The sequence below is a fragment of the Thermobia domestica genome, chromosome 1, assembly GCF_964235325.1.
Source record: "Thermobia domestica chromosome 1, izTheDome1.hap1.1, whole genome shotgun sequence".
NCBI lineage: Eukaryota > Metazoa > Arthropoda > Insecta > Zygentoma > Lepismatidae > Thermobia > Thermobia domestica.
In genome coordinates this window covers 324529155-324541815 of record NC_137454.1, presented here as the reverse complement: position 1 = coordinate 324541815, position 12661 = coordinate 324529155, and the positions used below count along the sequence as shown (strand labels likewise).

General features: G+C 31.0%; 1 protein-coding gene across 5 annotated transcripts in view; it reads right to left on the bottom strand.

Annotated features, from left to right (window-relative positions):
- LOC145662974 (cAMP and cAMP-inhibited cGMP 3',5'-cyclic phosphodiesterase 10A-like) overlaps window positions 1–12661 on the bottom strand; it is a 140867-nt gene that overhangs the window by 78917 nt on the left and 49289 nt on the right. For all 5 annotated transcript variants that reach the window (XM_081729079.1, XM_081729061.1, XM_081729088.1 and 2 more), the window contains exons 5-6: window positions 7157–7263; window positions 3872–4045 (exon numbers count right to left, since the gene is read on the bottom strand). In XM_081729079.1, coding sequence (XP_081585205.1) covers window positions 3872–4045; window positions 7157–7263 — 281 coding nt within the window. The remainder of the gene's footprint in view (window positions 1–3871; window positions 4046–7156; window positions 7264–12661) is intronic.

Genomic DNA, 12661 nt, shown 5'->3' with positions numbered 1-12661 from the left:
ATAATAATAATAATAATAATAATAATAATAATAATAATAATAATAATAATAATAATAATTATTATTATTATTATTATTATTATTATTATTATTATTATTATTATTATTATTATTATTATTACTAGGAATGCAATGGATGTACCCGATTGCAATGAAATGAGCTGAGCGAGCTTAAACTACGTAATCATTCCTGGCCATTATGCAATAATAAATGCCATTTTTAATTGTTGACAAAAAAATCGCGTGAAAACTTTTTCCCCATGTTAAGTCTATGCAAGCGTTTTTCGGTGATTATTCCTCGATGGTACATCGCATTTTTGATTTCGGCCTATGTTGTCACTCAACACGACATACTCTATCAGCGTGCTAAGTTTGGTTGAGATCGGCCAAACGGTCTAGGAGGAAGCGTTTTTCGGTCATTATTCCTCGATGGTACATCGGATTTTTTATTTCAACCTATGTTGTCACTCAGCACGACATACTATATCAGCGTGCTAAGTTTGGTTCAGATCGGCCAAACGGTCTAGGAGGAGTTCGCGGACAACCAAACGGCTAACCCGAGTATAAGAGCTTCGCTTCGCTCAGCTCAATTATTATTATTATTATTATTATTATACTACAAAAGAAAAATATAAAAATGTATTTGAAATATTACATTCAATGTGATAAATGAGGATGACTAGGAGAGTTTACAAGGGCTGGGATATCTACATCCAGTCTTGTTATTGCGAGCCGCAGAAGATGTAAAAGAGAAGAATCTCCGAGGCAGCTTCTGAAGCGGTTCTTCACAATTTTCATGCTGAATTGGTATAGCAACGATGCCTTGCCTATAGCTACATTACTGACTCCAGTGTTGCCTTGGATGTCCGGGCCTTTTTGTTGTACAGAAGCGCTAAATGGATGCCTTATTTCAAAAGAAGAGTGGAAACATTAAAAGAATGAACATAAATGAAAATATCGTCAGTAATAACAATCGTATGTTCTGAGAGCTTTGTGGGCTGCAGAAAATGGTTTGGCGGGCCGCCATTTGGATAACTCTGTTCTATATCTATGAGAATAATGTTAAATATAAGTTATTATTCTTCTACAGATAAAAGCATTTTCATGTTTGTATATATATATATATATATATATATATATATATATATATATATATATATATATATATATATATATATATATATATATATATATATATATGATTTTATTGTTATATATATCAAACAGTTTAAAAACTTCAAAATATCGTATATAGTCTGAACATTTATACTTATTTAATCTTATATGTACTATGAACATTTCATTTAATAAATTAAAAACTTATTCACATGTACAAATCTTGCTATACGTTGTCATTTAGTAATTACTGAAATTTTTAATAAGAACTCTCATCTTCGTCAATGGCACTTTCTTTAAGCATCTACTGCAAACTTATCACATCATATCGCATTTCATTGTTGGTTTAGAAGTATCAAAACAGAAACGTTTCTTTTAGTAATAAAATATGTACAAATATTCGATATTATCAGTAACATAAACTGCACTTTTCTTTTTAAACTTTCACAGAACTCCTATGAAACCTTTCTTGATATTACTCAAAATTTTCCTGATTAGTGCAGATGTTTATTTTACAGCAGTGCGGAGAAATTATTGTATAAGCGTTCCGGTTAGTGTTTTGTATAAAATAACTAGTGAAAGTGTGTCAAAAAATTCTATCGTGTGGAAAATGGAAGAATGGAGTATTAGTTTGTGAATACTTATGACAACCAAAAGCGATAGAAAATCTATTGAATGAATCACAATATTCGCAAGTAAAAGTTGAGTTGAGTTGATTTTGGGTTTAACTTCCCGTTCAGCAGCGAGGCTATATGAGACGTGGACCTACTGATTAACGTGGAATCCGAACCACATGAGCTCCCGCCGGGTCAAAAGTAAAAGATTAACACTATTTATAATCTCAAGGTGGTAATCGTATAGTACATCTGCACCTGTGAAAATTCAAAATGAAAAAAGAGAGCAACTTTTGTTGCTGATAATATCTAGGTGAGACTGCAGTAGTTCAGAGGTAGAGGGCTTTCCTTTGGTGCATGGCGTCCCTGGTTCAATCCTAGCTCGCGCCAAATGGTCTTTCTGGTGACAAACGCCATGTGCGTGGCTTTTCTCGGAGTTGTCCGATTTCCTCCCACTTTTTTCATTCCACCATTTCGTACATCATCTCATCATAATCGTTTCCCTTAGCCTCTGCACGTAATAGTAGGACGTTAAACTTTAAAAATTTGAGATATTTATATGTATTTTTATTACTAAAAGGAACGTTTTTTTATATACTTCTATGATATGTGATGTGATGAATTTGCTGTAGATACTTTAAGAAAAAGCCATTAACGAAGATTAGAGTTTCTACTGAAAATTTTGGCGATTAATATATGTCAGACGTATACCAATACTAGTCCAAGTAAATATTTGTAGTCATACGTCAGTTTAAATCCTTAAATTGTTCACTTAAGATTTTCTTTCGTATTTGTTCCTAAGATACAGCAATATAATTAGTTATTTATATATAACTTTAAATAGTTTTCTTCAATCATCAAACTAAGAAATCCCAAATATTTCCCAGAAACTATTTTAAAACTTTGACCAATAATATTAAATATGAAGTTACTTTGATTTTGTGCAATAACCATGTAAATTTTATTTTTAAACAATACGCCTAAGAATTTAGAAAAGTGATGAATAACACTAAACAGATTACTTACTGGTAGATTGATAATATTTTAATTGTTTTGCAAGTGGAAACTGCATTAGATCAATGATTATAAGCCATTATAATTGGTGTGATTGTAATTTAATGAAAGATCATGCTTAATTAAAGAAAATAGTATCGTTATATATATATATCTATATCTATATCTATATCTATCTATCTATCTATCTATCTATCTATCTATCTATATATATATATATATATAACGATAATATTTTCTTTAATTAAGCATGATCTTTCATTAAATTACAATCACACCAATTATAATGGCTTATAATCATTGATCTGATGTAGTTTCCACTTGCAAAACAATTAAAATATTATCAACCTAAATAATATTTTTCGTTATTCATCACTTTTCTAAATTATATATATATATGTATATATATATAATATGAACCTCGATAATGCTCAATGAGGATATAAAATCTACTAAATATTCCATTTTCGAGCATGTCACTTTAATGAAATACTTTTCATTTTAAACTTAAAGGGATAAATTGGATTTAAACAACCTCGTAAGTGTTACTGTTCGTCTCAACGACTCCGAAAACTATGGATTGACACGAATATATGTCATTTTCAATCCTTTTCAAATATCACTCCCCTCCCCCTCCCCTAAGTTGCACCGTCAAAATGAAACAATAAAAATCATCCCAGGCCCGAATCTCATCTATCCGGCAAATTTGATCGAGATTGGTGGCGTGGTTAAAGAATTATTAAGCATTATTTATTTTTATATGTCTCCCCCCTTACCCCTCTCCTACGTTATACCGTCAAAGTGAGATGATAAAAAAAACATCCAAGGCCGAACCTCATCTATGTTGAGACTTCGATCGAGATTGGTGGCGTGGTTAAAGAATTATTAAGTATTATTTATTTTTATATGTCTCCCCCCTTACCCCTCCCCTACGTTATACCGTCAAAGTGACATGATAAAAAATACATCCAAGGCCGAACCTCATCTATGTTGAGATTTCGATAGAGATTGGTCGCGTGGCTTAAGAGGTATAAAGTCACAAACATAGTCAGTTTCATTTTTTTATATACACATTTATTTTTTATATTTATCATGTGAAAAAATAATGTAAAAGCAAGCTAACTTACCACAATTTGAGATACGATTCTGTCTATTAAAACATCTTCGTCAAAATATGACTTGGTAAGCTCCAATAAATAGTCGTTAAGTTTCTGCTGCTGCTTCAATGCAATTCTTTGTTGATTTTGATGAATCGCTATGCCCATCCAAGCCGTCACAGCAGTAACAATCTGTTGATTCTCCTTATAAAACAACCACAAAGAATAAATACAGGATATAGGTTTTAATAAAATATTTATTTATACTTGATTTGAAGACCATGAATGGAAAGCAAGCAACATCACCAAAATAAAAAAAAAAAAAAAAACTGAGAAACACAACTTCAAATGTTTGAAGATTACATTAGTTGTAACTAGAAAAGTCCTTTTTGTCACCATTCCATCATAATCAAGTCAACTTGCTAACTTGGAACTTCATATTCAAGTTGGTCTTTTTTTCAAAATTTTCTTACAGCCCTTGCTTTTATCCCGGGTTTTCATTTGTTATTTTATAGTAAATATAGGCTTTAACTATAAATAGTAATACTCTTTTTCTGCGAGATAAGGAATGAGGAATAGAACATTATTGTATTATTTGTGATACCATTTTGAAATATCACTAGTAATCAGTGGCGCCGGTTGGACGTTAAAAGTGAGGGGGCAAGACATGATCTGAATATTTGTATATAAATGTTAGTTTTCCTGGTTGTTTCTAACATTTTGTTTGACGAAAGGTTGTATAACTAATAGGATACTATATTTTCAGTTAAAATACCGTATATCGTATATAATAGTTTATTAAGTAAATTGAGAAGAACAACGCAAGTAGATACTAGCCCTTTGTACTCTTAAACAACGAAAGTGTAAGAAGAGATTTGATTCCTTGCTCATGAACATCTTAAAATTCTTTCTGTCTGGAAAATTGTGTGATCAGATTATTTAATAAATTTGCAAAACAAATAAATAGAAAGGATAATATTAATCATAGTAATGAATAATGATGCTTGTTTTGCAAAAGTTATATTGAAACTGAGGATTAATGAAAAACTTAATATTTAATTCCACACATGCTATTAAATGTATGTTATTACTCTTAGAAAATGAAATACAGTAAATACTACAAGCATATGCTACGACATTTAAAGAAATATTTGCTTTCGCAACTTCTTGAAATATGTTCGTTGCCAGTAGGTACAGTTTTCACTTTCTTGGAACACATCAAAACACAACAATACTTAGAATCAATCCACACTTCAGTTATACAAAATAAACTTAAAACCTAGAATTATGTTCAATTTACTAAATTTTATTGTATATACACTCGTACATCCTTAAACACAACACTTCACTCGTATATTACACTACAAAACAATGGAAAAGGTAGAAGTTGTTTCTTATCACGCTCTTTTTAATCGATATTCCTTACTTTAGAAAGAAGAAAAGACATTTTAGGAACTGGCAATTTTTGTGCAATTAAAGAATAACTTGTGAAATAGGCCCTACTTTTTTGCATAATGTTCTTTCGATTAGCTTCAAAACGGCTCACTAACATATCGAGCCCTTGTAAGAAAAAATGAAAGTATGCTGAAATTGTGCTCCAATAGGTTATTTTTTGGGGTTATTTTCTGTGGCGATTAAAACTCAATTACTGTAGCTTTCTTTACTCCACGGGAAGACAACCAATACGTATTCACGCAACAGCAAATATTATATGGCAGCATTTTTTCCTATTAATCAGTAACACATACAAAATCGTTACATTTCCAAATGAAACTATATACATTAATTGGTTACTTCAAAAAAGTGCGGGGGCAACTGCCCCCTTTGCCCCCCCCTAATCGCCGCCCATGCTAGTAATATTTATTACAGCAGTGAAATCAAGGAAGTATTAACTGGTAGGAAAGTAAAACATTCCTTGTATTGTTGCTAATAAAACATTCAATTGCCCAGGTTCCAGCATCAAAATTATTTCCTTCATCTTCACCGTTCAACTGTAAGGATTGTTATAACTAGATCAGAGAAGAATTATAAATTGTATTTGAAATTTTAGAAATTAAATATTGCTGTGTTAAAGACATTGTTTGTGTAAAATAATACAATCAATTAATTTACCATTAAAGAGTTAACCTTTCGTTTATCTAAGGTCAAAAAGAAGTTTGTGTGAAGTAAATATTACGTTTTGAAGAATTTGGTATTGCACTAGTGTCAGTAACAAAAATAAAATTTATAAAATTGCATTTCTGGCCAAGAAAGAACTAATGAGCTGAAAATCTTCTGATTAATTAAATATGCAAGATTTAAGAAAGAAGCAAAATGGCCTACAAAACCCCTCTATCTATTTTCTTTGAAGACAATAATAATAATAATAATAATAATAATAATAATAATAATAATAATAATAATAATAATAATAATAATAATAATAATAATAATAAACATATCCAAATTTATCTATTTGCTTAAGCAGGAAAGTGGCGAAAAATATCCATAAAACTTTCAATTTATCCATCTCTTACACATAGGAAAGAAATAGACCCATAAAAAAACTATCTATTTATCTACTCTATACAGGAAAGAAGGAACAACCTCATGAAGCTTTTAATTCATCCCTGTGATATGGAGGAATGAGAAAGGAAGGCCCATAAAACCCAATCTATGAATCTGCATTATACAGGAAAGAGTTATAACCCATTAATAGAAGATAATCTACCCATCTGTCGTATAAAGAAAAGAGGCAAGAAGATCCCTAAAACTCTACTCTTTCTATCTACTCCATACAGGATGAGACTTAAACATTTACATTAATTACTAAATTACAAATATATATATATATATATATATATATATATATATATATATATATATATATATATATATAATGAAAATGTTTTCAAACGACATTCAGAAGATGGAGTATAGTGAAAATGAGAAAAATCGAAAGCATATAACTATATCCAGAATACACATAGTCGGTTAAATCTTATTTTTGTAGTCCGCACACATGACTTCAACATTGATTTTGAATCATCGATTGAACAAAAATATACTCGTTTTCACAAGTGGATTACTCAATTGTTAAGCTATCATTGATTGGTATATTAAATGTTTAAAACATTTGTGTTGTGTGGCTAGTTGATATCCAATCAATATATAATAAAATGGACGACATAGCTCATTACATACACAAATGACATAGAGCTACTGTAATATTAATTATGTTCATCAATATTTCAAAATGTCTAAGAACTCCTACTGGTTGTCTATTCGTTTAATAATATTGATAAGAGTACGTAAGTAAAACAGTCTCCTCTTCACCTTTGTAAAAGGATCTTCATACAATTCACGATATAATTCTATCACACCAATGCAGTCTCCCTTTGGAGTTAACACAGGAATACATAAAACAGATTGGACTTCAAGATCTACAAAATAAAAGAAAATTCAAGATAAAGATGTCACAGTCGGAGGCATTCTAGAAGATTATTCTTTATGTTTTTATCAACTTCAATGTTCTAGTTTATCAAATTAGCAAACATGTAAAATAATTAAAACTAGACTATACTCTATAGTGTCAATTCATAACCAGTCTTAAGATAGGCATAAAAAATGTGTACCTAAGTATAGATACAAGGTAGTTCTAGAACATATGTCTAGATTCAGATACAAGATATTTTTCCATATGTAATTAGGTAGTAGGCATACATGAAATGATTAAGGAACCTTTAACTATTTGTTATAAATAATAATAATAATAATAATAATAATAATAATAATAATAATAATAATAATAATAATAATAATAAAATTTTAAATTAAATAGACTACGTAATTACCGTATATTTCTCATCAAGACGAGATTTTTTTGCTCCAATTTCATGCCCAAAACTATGGGGTCGTCTTGTTTTTGCGATATATGATATGGAGTTTTTTTTTACATCATGAGCATCCATTAAGCTCTAACTTTACTCTCGCCCTCACTTACCGCTTTAGTCTTGAATTTTCGCAGATTCAGTGAACCATTCTGATGAGGAAGACTAAAGGTCTGTATTTAGTTTGATTTTAGTGTAGTTTTATAGTAAGTTCTGAAAACATACTTAGTATGTGCCGTAGATGTATCTTTTTGTAATCCTATCTTAAAAACATGGGAATTTTCTTGGATTCAGAAATATATGGTATATATTGTTGAATATGTCTTAAAGTATTTGAAACAAAAGCTTAACTTTAAATAGAGGCGACGTAGTTTAAAAGTAATTACACAACTCTTGAGATGAAAACAAGAAAATACAGCACAATTGGCTCCAAATGTTCTTTGACTCAAACAGTATTTGTTTGGCCAACAATTTCAGAAAAAATAGACCACATTATGTAAGAGAATTAACAGTAATTAAATGGAACTCTACTTTGAAATTCAAGTGTGTATTTGTGTGTGTTTATGTACTTTCGTGAGATATCTTTAAATTATCCATAACTTTTTGCCCTTATTAAAATGGAATGTTTTAATTTTTCCCAGAAAGCTACGCTCTAGTATAATAAACCCAATATAATATGTGACTTCAATAGTTCGTTTGGTTCTACATAGTTCTATTATCGTATATGGCAAAGCCAAATGATTTAAGTTCAAACAATTGAACGCGCACAATCGAATAAAATTATGGTAGAGTGGCCGATCTTTTGCTACTCTTTATCATTATTTGGCTGTTGACAGTAGTAACAAATAAATTTTACTCTCACAAACGGATGTAAAAAGTCACCTAATATTTGAACAACAGATACTAAAAACGTACCTAGGTATACGTAAAAATTAACAATTTTAAAAGGAAAAGTACCACTGTATCCAAATACAGATACTAGGAGTTAGTTCTCTACACAGGTCAAAGTACATATGCACTAACTAATATTGACTATAAATAATTAGGCATCTTGATTTTCAGGAAAATTACTACGTCTTGTGCTAATTCGTATTTATTTATCTTTTTTTTTTTTTTTTTTTGTGCTTTACAGATTGCTTAAATACAATCTAGCAGGCAATAAAAAAAAAAGTACCATAAATCAAGAAACAGATACATATTCTTTTGAAAAAAAAAATCTTGTCTTCCTTACATGTCGTTCTTTGTTCCAGTAACACTTTATTCTAATCTTCAGAGAGTTGAGTTTACAAAATTAAAGCTATTATCGGCTATTTTGGGTATGATGTTGGTTTAACATCATTACTGACATAATTCCTTATTTCTTTATTGTTACACCATGTCATAATTTTTGAAATGAGAAATTTGGGGATAGTTTTAAACGTTTTCTGTCTCGAATTTAAATGACTTCAATAAATGTTATATGTAGTTATAATGTAGCTTTAGTTTATTCATAAATTTTACATGATAAATCTGTTCCTCCAAATCTACTAATTTCAGGATAGTTATTGCAAACACTAGTAAACTATTTTAGTAAAACATTTCTGTCGGCTAAACGTTAACTTAATAGCTCAATAAACAATTCGTTAGAACTAGAATGTGCCCAGTGATTTTCATTTTTTCTGTTCTATCGAATGATTGATTTTCTTGGACTCTTAAATTTTTTTAAGGATTTTCTCTTCAGAATGCAATAATTAAATGCCTTTCGTAATGAGAAAACCAAGGTGGAACGTAGTGTTATCTCCCCACTAAACTTGAAATATTTTTTTCCAAAAGTCCGAAATTTCCCAGGCAAAAAGGCTGCGGAAAAAACTTCGGCCTCTCCTCTCCCCCCCAAAAATGCCGCTTATTTCCGAGTACTTCATCTCTACTTTCAAGTTAATCGTAATACAGTTGTCAGGTGTTTAAAACAGATTGGATATCACGTGAGAGTTGCCAAGTGGAAACTACTTCTCACTGCAGCAAATATTGCAAAACGAAATGGTAGGCAGTTGAGATGATGGACGTCCTTTTCGTTTTTGACATTACGCCATCTTCACAGAATAACTCATGTGCAATTTTCTTTAGTTGTTGCATATTGGTCTACAGAAAGCTCAACCAGGAACTCAGCACTACGAAACAACTACAACCAACTGTAAAACTTGGCCTGTAATGTTCCAGTTATTGTAAATATTTCGCGAACATAGGGTAGTATTAACGGTAAAAACTAGATAACGGGTAACGGTAGAAACTAGGTAACGGTAAAAACGTTGGAGAAGTGTTTCTTTCATTTTCTCAGTCCGGTTGCCTAACAAACATCCTCTTGATTAATACATAAATTGATGTGTGATAAATATGAAATTAATATTATAGAATATTTCCCTTTTATATCTCCTAATGTTTATTTACATTAGAAAATGTTGGGCCGTATTATTTAAAACTCTCAACTGCTAATGCTAACTTAAATTTTCTAGAGACATTCAACGCTGATGTCAAAACCTTTACCGGCAATGTTTAGATGTATTAGGTGGTTTCCTTCTTGATGGATGAAAAACACAGGATATATTAATGAGGTATGTAAACACAAATAGTGCACTATTTAAATCATCTGAAAGCTCAAATTAACTTAATAGGTATCAACTTGAAATTTCCTATAAGATAAATTCGAGTTTCATAAAGTAAATCCTAGAATATATAAAATTATATGTACAGAGATGCCATTATTCTTAATTTTATCTTTTTAAAATTGTAACGAACATTTTAAACTCAATACTGCTGAAAACAAAAGCCTAACGAAGTCTTATTTACATGATGATCTTGATGAACACTGAAGAATTTGAAACAAAAAGAATAAAAACTTAAGAGACCCGATATACCACCAATTTTAGATTTATTTTTCCTTACAAGCATGTTTAAAATCCTTCAGTTGAAGAACACTTAAATCTTGGTTTTTAAAATACTAAACGTTATGTTCGAATTAAATATTTTTTTCTCAGATTTTATCTCAATTCTTTAGCAATCTAACTGGAAATATAATCTAATTAAAAATATCTACGTAATACTCACATTATATCGTAGAGATGCAAAAAAGCCGGCTTTTTTGAATCGATGGTTTCTTGCACATAAAAAGCCGGCTTTTTTGGGAAAAAAACGAGAATTTTGGAAATTTTGGCTTTTTTCATTTTCATGATTTTTCTGTTTAAATAGCTTTCTTATAGTATATTCTAAAATTAAATAAGATTCCATGACCTAAATGCCATATTTCGCTCTGGAATTCACCATCATGATGGATGGAACACGGTTTATGAATTAAAGTAAACATACAGTACGTAGTATTTGAGGGCAATTTTAGAAGCTATTTAACTTTATTTTAACTTCTCAATTATCGACGTTTTTTTCTTTTCTAGATCATTTCTTTTTAGTCGTCCGTGTTTCACTTCTTAGAGACTCTAGCTTCTAGCACATAATTAAACTTATGTTTTTCAATATATCTGTCAGAGCGTACTTCCAGATTTCCGTTATACTGTAGCTTTGCAATGATTTAACAATAATCTTCCGGACACAACCTTGAATGCCATTTGATAGAAATAATCAGTATCGGATTTAGAAAAATATTTGCGAGGGGTTTTTCTGAATAACGTTTGGCTTTTCTAAAAATTCCTAACTTTTATTTAAGAGGAGCTTAACTTTATGAGTACAGGCATAACAAATATTTCGTTTCGTTTGTATATTCAGCTATAATATACCAGATACAACCTTGAAGACCATTTTATACTGATAATCAGTGGCGGATTTAGAAAAGTATTTTGGGAGGGCTTTTCTTATTAATGCTTAGTTTTTCTAAAAATTCCTAATTTTTTATTTGAGGACAACTTGAAGTTTATGAGTAAAGGCAAAACTAATATTTAGTTTGTTTGAGAAATTCCGTAATTTCGGGGTAGAGGCTTCAATCCGAAAGACATCCCCACCCTAACCCTCTTCGCAAATCCATCACTGCTGGTAATTAGTAATAACAAAGATTTAAAAACGATTAGAAAGGAAGTCGGCCAGGACTCACAGTACACGCACTATCTCTACATTCACAGATGGAATTAAGAAAAAAATTTGTCAAAATGGTCGAATGCGGGGTTGAATCCCGGACTTCACGATAGAAGCGCGAAAGCTAACCACTCACTTATGTTTGTTGTGCTTAACTTAAATGTATTCTCTCTCTCTCTTTCTCTATGGCCACAAAAGCTCTCCATTGACTTCTGTCCTTATCCAATTCTATCCAGTTTCTACTCTGTATTCCTATTTCTGCTAGATCCATCTTAATATTGTCCTCCCACCTGGGCCTAGGTTTTCCTAATGGACCATTCCCGATTGGATTTCAAATTAAAACTTTGAAAACGTTCCTACTTTCTTCCATTCTGGCTACATGACCTGCCCGTGTCGTGTCGTTTCGTCCCAATCCCACCACGTGTCGTATAGTTTCGTCCCAATTCCACGAACACGAAACTTAGGTTTCAAGTAGCGTTTCGTCTAGTAGTTACACTAACAAACACACAACACACATACACATTTATTGAGTTTACAGTTTGATAAGCTTTACTGTTGTTACCAGCCTGGACTGCGTGCACGCTTTTATTGGCACCTCTCTGACAGAGGTGGGCCTGCTGTATAAGCTTGGCACTCAACATATACGAAAGGGGTAGTAACTAACTCACGAATTTCATGGATCCGCGCGGTTAATTCATGGATTATTTTTTTTTTAATTTTCATAAACTGAAAAATCCACGGAATTACCGGACTCGGAATTAAAACTTAAGGCCTAGTCCCAAAAATATAATTGCAGCCAGCGCTTTGTTACTTATTAAATGATATTCGTATATTTTTCACTATCAATAGCTTCGTCCAATATTTTTATACGGCTTTTCTTTCTTTTTAATCTATAAGG